This window comes from Diuraphis noxia, unplaced genomic scaffold (assembly GCF_037042655.1).
Source record: "Diuraphis noxia isolate RWA-SAM2 unplaced genomic scaffold, SU_Dnox_SAM2 contig0004, whole genome shotgun sequence".
Taxonomy (NCBI): Eukaryota; Metazoa; Arthropoda; class Insecta; order Hemiptera; family Aphididae; genus Diuraphis; species Diuraphis noxia.
Window position 1 is genome coordinate 20,224,667 of NW_028301714.1, and position 15,461 is coordinate 20,240,127.

Here is a 15,461-nt window from a genome sequence, read left to right on the forward strand (position 1 = left end):
AAATATATTTAGTATAACCAGTTAACTATTACCAAGTGTGCTGTATATATTTATATTTTTACAAATATGACTTACTTGTTCTTCAGTTCTGCATAGTAACCGAGTAAGGACATTGGCCAATTTTTCAAGTCGTGAGTAAGGTGGGGTAGCAATGACCAGATCTACATTATTATCAGTAACACATAACTTGCACAGACATTCTAATGCTAGACGCTGAGGTGAGAGCGGTGCTGAAGGAAAAGGATCTTGGCCAGCAGCTGCTGGACATATAGCCCAATGTAATAAACCATCTAAAATGGGACGTGAAATATCTTCATTGAACGTGCTCAAATCAACGTAACCAGCAATGTTAGCCAAAGAAACTAGCAAGTTTTCCCTGACAACTTCTAAATAATCCCACCACCACTTGGCGTCATTGCCTGGCTCAATTGTATCGGCATCTGTTGTTGTAGTGCAATTGAATAAGGACTCCGTGTCATCATCAGCTTTATCATAATTTCTAGTTTTAGATGAGCGTAGAGGATGTTCATGGTGAGTTAATAACAGTTTGCCAACCAGACCAAGAAATGGGCCACTTTTTGCAAACTCTAATTCATTACCGGGAACAAATGAAAGATTTCGTAAGATATTCGATATGCACACACACCGTTTACCAATGGAATCTTGGCTTTCGCTAATTAATGATAAGCTTGACTCATCTTTAGAATAACTTTCATCTTCGTAGTCAGTTATACTTTTACGCTTCAATACACCCATCGGATCACGCACATTAATATTTTTTATATTTACAATATTGTCAATACTGTTTTGTACTAACAACTCCTTATCATTTAATTCTTTATTTATACATGACTTATCATCTAATATTTCTGCTTTAGGTTTATCACTCTTCAATAGTTTGACAAATGGCACAAGACCAAACTCTGAACGAAAACAAGGCACAAGGAAACTTGTATCTGTTTCAGCAATGTTGTATCCCATGTCATAATTATCAATTATGTCCCATGATCTTTTGCCATTTTTAATAAATAATTCTTTAGATCCATCAATAATAGCAGAACTCTTAATTGGTCGTTGATTGGGGAAGGTAGGATCAGGGAAATATGCTTTTTCATTTGGATTTACATTATCTACTACAGCACCAACATCTGGTATTTCTTCTATCACTTTAGACTTTTCATACCAGCAATAAGATTTGATATCAGTTTCTAGCATATCAACTAATGACTGCCGAAAATGTTCTAAAAGTACATCTAATAATCCAGGCATGTGTGTTAGTCCAAAGAAGGGTATAGACACATCATCAAACAGCAATATATTGAGCACATCCAAGGCCCAAGTAGACTCAGCTAAAAGACCTGAACGTAAAGACATCATCAACCGCCATGCATCCACAGGTGCAACATCATGTCGCATCATTCGACGTCGTTTGTAAAGGATTGGTGTTACAGCTTCTATACTATCAGGGGGAAAAATAACTTCTCTCTTCATTAAGTTACTGCCTTGAAAAATTGGTTGCCCTGGCATTCCAGGCTATTAAAAAAAATATTTAAATATAATTTAATTATACAATAATATAGCTCAGATGATATACTATAGATGGGACCCATGACCATATCACTAACAGTAAACAATTTGAAGCACATAGTATAAGGAGTGACTAATTGTATTAGAAGCTTTAAGAGAGCATTTGAAAGGCGAATTCTCGCATGTTTAGCAATTTAGTTGCCATGATATATGCTGTAATGCATACACAGTTTATTGGTCTAATACAGATGAAGACTTGCTAATTATGCTTCAAATTATTGGGATATTTTCCCAACCATAGTAATGAAGTATATTAAGTTCCAAGTAATATAACTTCTAAGGAGATATAATTACTTAGCAATTGTTATCTTTATCTCTAAATGAGATTAGAAATACATGTTAATTAGGAGATAAATTTATGTGAAATTTAAACATTATAAGGAATACAAATAAAAGAATAAGGTCCACAGGAAGATACAAACATTTATTTTCATTGTTAAAGATTAGTGTTTTAAAATAAAATAAGTTAAGATAATTACTGATCTGCATAAAGATAGGAGACAAAGATAACAGCTCTAAATTTAATATAATTTTGAAAAAAGTTATTCACCTTTAAATGGGGTGGTGGAGCCATTGGACCATGTGGTCCATATGGTTTACTTCCATCAGGGCGATATCCATGTCTTGGCATTCTCATTTGTGCTTGCGTCATGGGACCCCAATGATTCTAAAAATAGTGTGATGAAATGTTTAAGATACAACTTATATAACAATCAAAAATCCACTCACTTGTTGTGCACCGTAAGGTTGACCTTGTGGTGGATATCTATGTTGCTCCCACTGGGGTGGTTGTCCTGGATGTGATGGAGGCATAGAACGTGGTGGACCCTGTGACCAATTCTGTGGTGGTTGAGATCCAGGAGGATACCCAGGTCGTGGATATTGATTAGAGGTAGCATTTGGTGTACCTGTCCATCCTAAAATTTGTTAAGACAATTCAATTTCAATTTTGAAAATTAAAAAAATATATTTTAATATTTACCTGGATACATAGGTCGCTGTTGAGGACCATAACCAGGATAACCAGCTGGCTGAGGAGGACCAGCTTGTTGATCTTTGGCAAAATCAGGATGACGACGTGGCTGTGGTGGTGGCATACCTTTTCCTGGGTAATTACCCGGAGCACTAGTAGGTGGATATCCTGGACTCTAAAATTATGATTGAAATATAAAATGATGTCAAATAAATTTGAATTAAATAAATGATTAAGTAACTTACAGCAGGGGGTTCTTGTCGATAATAATCTGGTTGAGGTTGTTGACCAGGTGGATAGCCAGGGGTAGAAACTGATCCCCCCTGTGTTTGGTTTACTGTAGCAGGTGAAGAATTCTGTGGTGGTGGAGGTCCAGGAAACCTGGGTGGTTGTTGATAGCTTGAAGGTGGTGGAACTGGTCCACGCCCATATGGGTCTTGACCATTACCAGGTCCCTGAGGAGTATTTGGTGGGCCTTGTGGAGGAGGAACTGAACCACCATAATTTCTTAAAAGACAGAATTCAATTAGCAAACAGAAATAATGCTTATGAATAAAATATTATTAGTTGTTACCGGTCGGCATCATTTGAATAAGGTGGATATAAAGGTGGTCTGACTGGACCACTTGGGTAACCAACGGGAGTATTAGCTGGTGGATAATGTTGTCCATACTGTTCATTGCTGCCTGGATACTGCTGATTGTATCCACCTTGCCCTTGGTAACTCCCTTGTGTTCCTATTAAAATATCAGATGTCAATTGACAATAATAATAAAAGTAATGCATATTTAAGTATTGTTCGTCTTTAATATTAATAATAATTAGATGTGTATTTATTTATTTATTTATTTATTTATTGAATATACAGGCATGAGCTCTTTTGGTAAATATTATAGAATCATTACAACAAATTTTTCAAAATGTAAAATTTGCTATGTCGTAAGTTTGTAAGAGGAACTAAATAACATCCACTAAATAAAATACAAAGATGAGATAACTTGTTTTTATACATCAGAGTTAACATTTAAGCCACATGTTCTTAACAAATAGTAATTTTAAAAGTAAAAATAAAAATTTATTATAAAACATAAGACAGTATTATAAATGAATTACAAAATTATTTACACATATAATATTCAACCAATTTTTTTATAGTACATTTAATTATTTTGTGTTATAGATCTTGATAACATAATACTTTTAAAACATAAAATGTACTAAAAATCTTTTTAATTTCATTGACTTATTACTGCTGTGTATATACTTGCTTGTTATAAATAGCATAATATCTCTTATCAAAATATGTACTTCCTAATAAAGCAAATTTAATGCAATACAACCAGGTGAAGTCGAATTTCAACGTTTTGACAAACATTGATTGTACAATGTACATACATATATATTTTAAAAATATATCCATGGAGAGCAGAGACTTAATTAAGGAGGGAATCAAGGTAATAAATCTACCCAAAATCTTTCATTTTACTTCTAACATTTTATATTTTATTGAATGAGGCTTCAATATTTTGCTAAAAATATATAATCCCCATTCCCCACAAAACCAAATCCTAATTAAACCACTAATGGTGAGTATTTACAGTTTTAAATGTTTTTTAAAATTATTTTATAGGGTTTTTGTCTAATAAACCAACAACTTTATTATACACACATAAATATTATGTATTTATGTCTTTATTTAAAAAAATGAGTCTTAAATATACGTCATTGATTCGAGGTTTATAATTTTTATTCCAACCTACTCTCTGATTATTTGTAATTTACTCCTCAAAAAGTTATGTGATAATCAGCTCAAAGTAAATTGGGATTATATTTTTAACAAAGAATAATATACAGTAATGTACATTAAGTATTGAAACAAATAAATTTGAATTTATAACTTACTAATATACTTATACATAAAAAATATTATAAAGTAAAATCTTACCATGGGGTGGATGTGGAGGTCTTTGAGGTGAATTATAATCTTGTGGACCACTGTAGCCTCCATATCCTGGGTATCCATCTACATGACCTGGTCCTGGAGCAATTGGTGCAGATGGTAACGAGTCTTGTGAATTAGATCCTGCAGAACCTAATCGTAATTATTCATTTGAATCCTACATTCTCAACACACAAAGTGTGTTGAACAAGGTCACTTACCAGGAGAAGGCACTGATGTTGCTTTAGAACTTTTTTTCTTAGAGGAAGATTCAACTTGATTGATTATAGGTACAGGATCTATGCCTCCACGATCAAAGTGACATTCATATGGTAACAAATTTTTAGTGTAGTGTTTTCTTAATGTGTAAGCCGCACTTGATGATGCACCAATACCCAACAAACCAGCTACATCCTTCCATATTTTATTTTTTGTTACCTAATAATTTTAATTTATATGTAATAAATGTATTAGATGTAATGGGATACTTATGAGTAGAATCCAAATTTAAAGGCAATAAAAAAAACGGTACTGGTCTGTTATCGCCCCGCCATGGGAATGAAAAATTTTATCTCGCCCCGCCAATTACGAACACGGCAATTACGAACCATATCAAACATATTATTTTATTTATACCTACGACAATTATCGCTTTATTTTATTAGTTAAGGTAATTTTACTTACGAACGCGGTTACACGGCCACAATATTTAAAATGTATATAGAAATTTAAATACATATATATTATATATAGTATATAGAAATATCAGAAAAAATGGTTTATTTAAAAAAAATCATTGATTTAATTCGTTAATTCATTCGTTAATTTATTTCCAAAATTATATCATTAAAAAAAATATGCATAAGTATATAAAATAAATCTAAAATGTAATATAATTTAAAATTATAAAGATAAAATAAATAAAATAAAGCGATAATTGTAGTAGGTACAAATAAAATAATATTATGTTTGATATGGTTCGTAATCGCCGCGTTCATAATTGGTGGGGCGATAAAATTTTTCATTCCCATGACGGGGCGATAACAGACCAGTACCAAAAAAGCCAATCATTCATAGTTATGCACCAAAGTTGTGGCAGCAACTGTGGTGACTTTCCCTTTATATAATTTAAATGATATAACTTTAAAAAGTATATTGACAAATTTTCAATTAATGAAAACATGAATTGATAATAACAGTCTTTAGTTATGGGAAAATTAATAATCAATTAAAACAAAACTAGACGTACCTTGCATACTTCCATAAAACCCCCTCGCTCTTTAACATATATATACAAGCGGAACAGATCAAGGGGATTCTTGGAGATAGTAGGACATGTAGAGATGGGTGATCCTCTTTCTTCCATAAAATGTAGCAATTTATCCAACCATATGCGTCGTTCTGGATTATCATCCATTTCATACAGTTTACTCAAGCTATCGTGTTTCTAAAAATTAAATAGTTGTTAAGTTTTAAATAACTCTTTGCAAGTTAAGAAAGATAATACCTTTGGTCGATATACATGTTCGTTTTGAGGAGGTATATGGCTATTAAATACTGGGTTATGTGATGGAGGTCCTCTAGGCCAAGCAGGTGCCATTGGTTCTGGATTTGAATACTCATCATGAGCAGGTGAACACGGTGGTCCCATTATACCACCCATTCCTTGTTGGTACATCATGTTACCACTCATGTTTTCTTTTCTTTTAGGTGTAGTACAATTTGAGTCATCCCCAGAAGCTAAAAAATCAAAATCAATAATTATCTAAAACAAAAAAACTTAATACAACAATTTACCAGCTGAAGCATTTGATAGAGTTGATTGCTGACTTGCATCATCAATAGCAGTACCATCAGGCCCGGTGGTAACGACAGAAGTTACAACACCACTAAGACTTTGCTGCTGTTGAGAAACTTCATGATCAACTGACATCATTGAAGAATTTGGTGGTGCCATTGGAGGACCAGTATTAGATTGAACTGGTGCTGGTGGACCCATACTATGAGGAGGCATTGAATTTAAATAATTTCCTGGTCCAGAATTAGGTGCGATTGGGACTGATGTCTGATAGCCTCCAGGACTTTTGTGCTGTTGCTATAAGTATATAAAAAAAAAAATGTTTAAAGGGATTTACAATAAAAATTTTTTTTTTTTAAACAGTAGTAATAACTAAAGCAAAAAATGTTAAGCCACATATAAAGCATTAGATTTGTGGTTGTTATGTGTTTACCTGTAAGTGTTGCTTGAGGTAGTGTGGATGAGGTGGTGTATGAGGCCTGGGACCAGGTGAGACAGGTGGTGGTGGTCCAGGAGAAGTGCCTTGTTGCATTTGATGCATTTGATGAGCATGAGGATGCATGTGGGGTCCTGGAGGGGGTGGGTGATGAGGATGGTGATGGTGTAATGGTGATTGTGCAGGGGGAGGGTGCTGAATTGGTGGTTGTTGGTGTTGCTGAGACTGTGTTTGTGGTGATTGTTGCTGTTGCTGTTGTTGTTGTTGTTGCTGAGGGGAAGATGATGGGGGAGGTACTTTGGTAGGTGTAGGTGGTTGAACAGGACTGCTATGGTGACTATTATTTAATGGTGGTGGTGCTTGTGGTGGACCACTACCAGGCCACCCCTGCAAAGCACATATGGTGTCACAAAAAGCATGTCATGGAATATATAAAAAGCAAGTACAATAAAAAAATACCAAATATTTTTTGTAATTATACAATACTTAAGAGTATTCATATTATATATTGTAAATGCATTTAAACACCAAATAGGTTTCCCAGTAAAACGTTAAGTATTAGTAACAACATATTAAATTTAATATAAGAATGAATAACACAAAGCCCAATTAAAATCTTACTTGATAAGGAGGAAATTGATGAGGTGGTCCATGATGCATCGGCATACCTCTAGGTGAGTATTGTTGTGGAGGGCCATTACTATTAGGTGGTGGATACCCTTGATAAGGTAAACCAGGAGGTCTAGCACCGTAATTACCTGTATATTCAACATATATTATTAAACACATATTACATTAATATAAACAAGATATTTATGAATTTTGGTGATATTTTACCTGGAGGTTGTTGAGGGTATGATCCCATAGGCGGAGCAGGCTGTTGTGCAGGATAACCACTATGCGAAGATACAGGTGGAGGAGGACCATAAGGATTTGGTCCAGGCATTTTGTATGGATTTCCTGGTGCCCCGGATGAAGGACCTGTCATATGAGGAATTCCACCTGGAGGTTGTGGGGATGGTTGTTGTTGATATCCTTGTTGTGGCCCCATAGGCGAATGACTCATTCTATTATTTTGAGTAGCTTGCCCTTGATCAGGCTGCTGTTGGCTGCTTGGTGGCCTAGGCGGCATTGGAATGTTCTGTTGCTGTTGTTGTTGTGGCGGCCCTCCACCCGGTGGTGCTGTGACCGCAGGTGACATGGAACGTGAACCAGTAGACCCCGTTGGTGACGGCGACGGCCGCAAAGGAGTGCCACCATTGCCAGCACCAGTACCACAATTGCTGTCGTTACTGTTTTGACTTGTCAAATCCTATATAAAAAAATAACGTAGTCGTTATTGACGCGGAAATATATAAATACAAATAGAATCAACAGGTCGAACTTAGACTGTAAAAAGATGCAAAAGGATCATACGGTTAGAAGGGGTGAAGAGGAAAGAGTGGTAGGGGGTCAATAAAACATGTGGAGGTTTCGGGGAAGACCTACCGTCTGGTCGGGGAAAGTACGAACGAAAGAGACGAAACGAGGAAGACAGAGAAAGAGAAAACATGGTATGTACTATATACACATAAAAGGTATTCCTTCTATATTGCGGTAATTGGAAAAAGAGATGATTGAGCGGAGGGATGAGGCACATGGTAGAGCGCGGGGACAACAAAGTTGTGCACGAGACGCGGAGGGTTAGGACCTTTCCGATGGCTGGTGGTGGAGAGAAGGGTGAAAGAGAATGACTGAGAAGAAGGACCGCGGCAAAAGGGTGGAGGAGGTAACACGCTATTCTCCGACACATATTTACACACACACTACATGTATATATGTATACAAAGAGTGTACACAAACGAATGATAAGGACACCGGTAAGAGACGGAATAAAGGACTAGTAGAGGGGAAGAGGCACGTGTGATGCCATTCATAACATGGACAGACCACACCAGTTATTTCACCATCATTGCCAGTTTTCAATATAAATCAAATAGGTTGTACGTTGTTACATCTTCGCAATGTATAAACGGTTGTGGCTTCCTTTTTTTTTCAATGGAATGGGGTCAGAAACCGACCATGACCTTTTGGGACTTATCAATCACTGAGCATTTTTAGCAGTGAAAATAACGGAAAGGGAAAGTGCCTAACAAACGTATAGTCAATAACCATCATTTACATTCTAATAAACCACATGACATTATTTAAAATCCATAATACAATAATCGGAGTAAAAAGGGTAGGAATACAGTCAGTACGCGTTATACTTTAAATACTTTAAACATACACGTACCTCCAAATAATAAAAATTTCTAATAATAATAATAATCAAATTATTAGTCATAGATACAAGTCATACGGAAAACAAACACACCTACAATATGATTTAAATTTAGATTATCCTAATAAAAAAATCAACCCGGGAGTAGCTCTACTGAATAGGATTCAAATGTACCTCACACCATTGAGTAGGTTGCTGCAATATAATATGTATCAAAGTCAAATTCATGGATAAATCATTACACACGACAAACAAATCTTAGCGGAAGTCTCCTTTACTTCTAAAGAGATTTTGTAATTTATTAATATTAGTAAACGGACAATTTTTTTTCTAAACGCTATTCTAAATGTTTCAAAAAACAGCCATAATGTTTTATAATAATAGTTATAATATTAAATAATTATCTATTGTTATTATTAACTTTAAATGTCAATAACGACCAATCTTAGAACGCTTAAAAGAAGATATGAGAAATAAATAGCTTAAAATTAGTCTAATACGTATGATCCATTATTTATATAACTAATAGAGAAAAGTTCTGAGTACAATATAATTATAAATAATCTCATTATTTTTTTGTTTAATTATCTAGTCAATAGAATTAAAAATTGTTTAATCCTTTTAAACAAAAATAAAAAATATTTATCTCCAATTTTGCAAAAACAACTTCATAATATGTTTAACAGTTTAACACAAAGTGGTATACATGTAATTTTTATATATTTTAATCGTTTTAAGAACTTATATGGAACCTTATGACTGATTGATTGATCTATTAAAGTCCCAATACAGTATATGGCTGAGAAACATATTGTCAATATAAATCTAGTCTTCAATTTCAAGTCAATAGAATAAAGATATTTGGAAAATAACAAATTAACAAAATAATTGTCTATAGGATAAACGCTAAGGAAAATTACTACCAATAACCGGGTAATAAGTAGAGTTGCCACCTCTCCGGGTGTTACAAATAAATCTACGGGCTACGGATTAAGTGAATTATTCACTGGGTTATGATAAAATTAGTTCTAATTTTTTCTAATATGTTCTAATATTAAAAATTTAAAAAAATTTGAAGTACGATTTTAAACTTACATAAATATATTTTGTACTTTTTAACATCTAATAAAATATGTCATTAAATTAACTTTTTTTCTTCAAATTGTTATACCTTTTATTAATTATATTTTAATTTTTATCTGTTATATGCATAGGTATATAATATAGTATAATTTTATTTACCTTTTTTTTTGCTTATCAGCCTATTTCGTCTCCGGGTCTGCCATATTTCAAAGGTGGCAACCCTAGTAATAAGTAATAACTAATAAGGAATAATTGATAAGAAGAAACGACAATAAAAAACAATTTACAGATGTAACCATATTTCATAATTCGATATAAATCTCTATACTATTTTCAGATGTGAAAATTACAATGCTTTATTCAGTAAGTATAACAATTTAGCCAACTAAGTGATTTTCAATCGATAATTACAATGGATGTTGATAGTGATAATAATTCTCGGTGCGGTGCGAGTAGTCACGATGAAAAAATCGATTACATATAAATTGTATAACCTTTTGTTGCACCTACTTTACAGACATAGGTGATATGCTGCGGGAGTGTGGGATGTGACAATAACAAAGTAAAGACCAATTTAAATTTAGTTATTTATTGTTTAAATAAATAATATTGTAATAAACCGATTACTGGCACTAAAAATGTAAAAAAAATAGAAAATCAATAATTATTGGTTGTATAGAAATTATTATAAACAACGATTTGTTAAATTTCTATATAAAGAAAAAGCGTTTGCGAAGTTTAGTAGATAAATAGAATAAAGTAGATACCATGAAGTCGATGTATTGATGGTATTGATGAATATTATATATTGTCTATTTATTGATCCCAAAGCAGGGGTAGGTTAAGACATGGACACCATATGAAGGCCACAGTCGATTTGGTTTGCGAGGAGACTTTTTTATTTTTAAATTTAATATTATTTTATAAAAACCTTGAACATTTTAGAATTTCTATAAATTTATATATACCTAAATTAGAAAAATAACATTACATTACGTTATAAATTAAAATATACATGTACGAGACACGAATAAACTAACATTTTATAGAAGCATAATATAACAATGCACAAAATAAAATAAATATTAAGCTCAATAGAAAATATATATGTATACAATGAGCGAACGTTTATTTCAAATGTAATTAGTTGAGATTATAATTTTAATGCCTAGTCGTGAATGAGTGGTGTTTCAGACAATCAGAACACATTATAATAACATCGTATTTGTTTATTAAATTAAATTGATATACTAGAAACCTAATAATAATGATACCTTGATATCTAATAACCGTAGGAAATGATTTAGCTAGTACTCTCTATACTAATGAATTTAAATGTTCGGCAACGTTTAAATTTCCAGAATAATTATGAAAACCCTAAAATGAAAACAAATCTTATTTCATTTTTATCCGCCAGTTAAAATGGCATAATTGGTCCAGAGTTAATGGCAATGTTAACAATCGGTTCGTATAATAAAAGAGCCGTCAATAAAAATTTAAAGTATACTACACGTGCATAAACAAAGTGTCCTGCATGCGTACACATACAACATACAGCTGATGATACGTTATTTTTGTTACATAAAGAAAAAAATATAAGTATAGTAATAATAAAAAAAACATTGCGCGCTGAGGCGATGAATCATTAGTACACGAATCATTAACAGTAAAGACATTTGTTAAAAAGTATCATAGTATACTAGATATTATAGAACTATAATAGTAGTAAAAAGTAATAGCTGTAATAGTAGTAATAATGTTAAATGGCTCTTTTGCTAATGTAATAGTATCGACACGAGGTCGCGAACAACGTAGGCGGAGAGTCGGGATTCGGGGTAGAAGGAAAACGATAAAAAGGGTAAAGAGATGACCTCACCCTTAAAATACAACAGTACACATAGAATACGATTACGGTGTCGTCGACAAAGGCACCAGGCAAGGCGAGGGCTATGCGGTACTATGACACCATGACGGGGCGGAGGAGCAACCTGTCGGATGAAAGGCTGCGAAAGTGATTATATAGTGGAATAGACGCCACCGCAGTGACGAAGAACCTATCCAACCGTCTGTCATAATAACTTGGTATATTATTTCCGACTCTGAGATGGCCTCGAGCGGAAGAAAGAAAGACGGAAAATGATAATGAAATAAAAAATAATAATACATGACAACGGCCGACGGTCTTCGTCGGATGAGTGAGTCAGCGTGAGAAGGGGAATATAATGCGGAGAAGGGAGAGCTGCATTCAAGTACACATGAACAGCGCGCACGTTGGAAAAAAACCAACAAAGATAAGCACACGCACACAAACAATATTCCGGTTATCATGCGGCGGCCGGTTCGGCTCTACCGATCCCCCAAAATTACGATGTCGACGATGGTACACACAAGCTCGAGACGCCCGCAGTGTTGCCAACCGGCATGCGGTCAAAAAAGAAACCCCCGCGCACGGCCGAGGAAATACAGCGACGTGATGATACACGAAGCGTGTACCGATAAAACTGGGGGAACGACGTCGGGCGCGGAAAATTTAAATTTTAGTTCCGGCCGTCCGCGTCGGCCACGTACGGCGTCCACGGTCACAAGTCAAAGCGGCTAGCTTAACCCGACCAGCCGAACAAAATTCTCTCCATACATATTATACTGTGTACCAACATACATGTACGTCATCGTCGTCGAAAATTGTTTTTCTAAAATTATTATATTCTTAAACCTCGTCCAGACCAAAGAAAAATTTGTCGAAAACAAGTGTTTCCAACATGTCGTCTACAATGTTTCTGATTTCCCGTCATAAGCGGTAACATAAATATTCGTCGACGACAGTGTCAGAAATATATGTTCCCGACAAATTTTTATTGGTCTGGACCGAGCTTTATGTGGGTATATATAATATTTTTCAACGATAACCGCGACAGTTTTCTCCCCGATTCGCCACCAGTCGAACAGGCGCACACCGTCGACGTACGACGGCGGCGGTAATGACAACTACTACTAATACTACTACTACTACGACTACTACTACTACTACTATTACTACTACTAGTGCCACCACTACGACGACAACGGGGCCCGAGAGCGGGAGCGCGCGCGCGCGCAAAACGTGGAGAGCCCGTAGCTCGAATTGAACATTGGTGACGGCCGTAATAAACAACATACGGATAACGCGCGCTCAGCGATATAACGGCGGGCGGTGGATACCCGATTTGGTTGTGGAGGGATGGCGGTAGGAGACCGATGGAGGGGCCGGCCCGCCGCGTGGCGTTGGCGGGAAGTGACGGGGTCGGCGGGCCGGGGAGGGGCGAGAGCGCGCGCTGACTGGAACTCGAGTCGAGTGTGCTGCTAGCAGCAACGTTCGTGCTCGGGAACGACGTGGCGGGGCATTGGGGTAACGGCGCAAATAATGGATGCTCGGGACACCGAGTCGACCGCCGACCGAGCCCAGGCCACTGGTAACGTGTATTTAGTACGCGGTACACAGTACCCACACGCCATACACTACAACAACGATACGCATTCTTTGCACATGATATAATAATATTATATTGCTTGGTGTGTGTGGTTATTCGTTGTCGTAGACAGCGACGTCGTGCGCGCCCAGCTCGACAACGACGATCCCGGGTTATGGCCCGGCTTGCTGCTATATTATAATACACTCACTACATTTACGAGAACGCGTATACATTTATCGCGCCAACAATAATAATAATTATTATTATTCGTATAATATATAAAAGAAAAAATTGTTTTATTTCATACAACCTCACCAACGGTAAGAACCGGATTGCTGCCGCTCATGAATATATAGTATAGTATACGCGACTTGGACATAACTGTTTACGTCTCTCCCCCCCCCCTCTAACCACGAGAAGAGTAAGCATAAAAAAATGCGCCTTTTTCGTGTATACCTGATGACCAACTCATAATTGTTTTCTGTTCGTTTATCTATTTTGATTGCTGCTATCATTTTTTCGCAAATTATTCGTATGTTATACCCTTATTAGCCGTCAGCACAGCGGTGACTGAGCACAAAAAAAAAAAAGATCTAGACTCAAATGAATAAAAGTTATTTTGTACATGATAAACGCTGAAAATCGTTAAACGTCACTTTTACATTTTAAGTGTTCGTAGCGGTACCGAATATACCAGCACATTCTGTTTTTAACCTAATAGTTTCAAATTATTTTTCAACTATTTGGGATGCTTATTACTTCTATAATTCCAAATAATCACATAAGTTATTTCTCAATAAGAACAGAAATTAAAATTATGTATTTATTGAATGTAAAAAAACTGTTGAAGTTTCGTTAATATTGCCATTACTACGGGATTATTTATTTTGTAGTTAGGTGTCCTTCAATAGGTATTTAGAAAGCCGGGTTGAAACAAACGCATTTACATGAAAATAATTCATATATCATATAAATGTTATGTAATGAGATGAAAAAAATTCAATATATAGCTGAAATTTCAGTGTGATGCAAATTAAATGTAACGGTCAAATACTTTCGGCATTTGTAACCAGCAAATAGGAACCAGTAAATTTATCCTACACCAACATACTAAAATGCAAGAATAATTCGATGGGAAAAAATGTACAAAACCTGTCGTATAAGCACAAAATATAGTGTTCTCAAACTAGTTGTTATCGCATTTTTTAAAGGCCACGACTGATACTCATACTTGGTTCGATGTACTGGTTATCCAAAAAAGTTAGACAAATATTATCCATTATCCACAGTTTCAGTTTGATAAGCTATAGTGGTTTTAGGAACAATCTTGATATTTAATTATAACTATCTAATAGAACGCGGATATCAAAAAATATAAGATATCCAACATAAAAAAAACTATTATAATCTGTTTAACTAAGTTAGTCAATAGTTTTTTTGTAATAATTCACGTGATTTTTCAGTATCACAAAAACAAAATGAACCACTTAACCAAGTAGGTAATGCCATTTTAGGTATTAAACAAAAGAAAGTACATTCCAAGAAAGAATATCTTGGGCTACATCATTAAAATGTATTCAGAAAAAATTGTGATATTTCTTATAAATTACACCAAACTTAAAACGTTTTACTTTGTATGCATATTATTATTATCAGTGTTGTTTTATGAACAAACCGGTTGCCATTTAAATTTGTTTAAAAAAAACTATTCTGAATACACCACCGACACAATAAGAAAAAAAATATATTAAACACATTCAGTCAACATTCTGCTGACGAGACTTGATAGTGCATCAATTTAATGTTTTTACGTACGTGATTTTAGACAATGACATTCCAATAGTAAAAATAAAAAACATAAAAATAAATAATTTTAGTTGTGTTATGTTTTAATTTTGTAATTTGTTAATTGACATTCTAATAGTCTAATTAT

At 34.7% G+C, this 15,461-nt stretch overlaps 1 protein-coding gene across 5 annotated transcripts in view; it reads right to left on the minus strand.

The window, feature by feature from the left end:
- osa (trithorax group protein osa) overlaps positions 1-15,461 on the minus strand; it is a 31,542-nt gene that overhangs the window by 1,695 nt on the left and 14,386 nt on the right. The window contains exons 4-17 of one of the 5 annotated variants that reach the window (XM_015511771.2): positions 7,571-8,045; positions 7,355-7,491; positions 6,731-7,120; positions 6,297-6,594; positions 6,007-6,239; positions 5,749-5,946; positions 4,721-4,937; positions 4,506-4,652; positions 3,135-3,297; positions 2,806-3,067; positions 2,570-2,735; positions 2,317-2,495; positions 2,138-2,254; positions 76-1,533 (exon numbers count right to left, since the gene is read on the minus strand). In XM_015511771.2, the coding sequence (XP_015367257.2) occupies positions 76-1,533; positions 2,138-2,254; positions 2,317-2,495; positions 2,570-2,735; positions 2,806-3,067; positions 3,135-3,297; positions 4,506-4,652; positions 4,721-4,937; positions 5,749-5,946; positions 6,007-6,239; positions 6,297-6,594; positions 6,731-7,120; positions 7,355-7,491; positions 7,571-8,045 (4,440 nt within the window). Of the gene's footprint in view, positions 1-75; positions 1,534-2,137; positions 2,255-2,316; positions 2,505-2,569; positions 2,736-2,805; positions 3,068-3,134; positions 3,298-4,505; positions 4,653-4,720; positions 4,938-5,748; positions 5,947-6,006; positions 6,240-6,296; positions 6,595-6,730; positions 7,121-7,354; positions 7,492-7,570; positions 8,046-15,461 lie in introns of all 5 variants that reach the window. The other 4 variants (XM_015511768.2, XM_015511769.2, XM_015511772.2 and 1 more) reach the window with 4 other exon arrangements.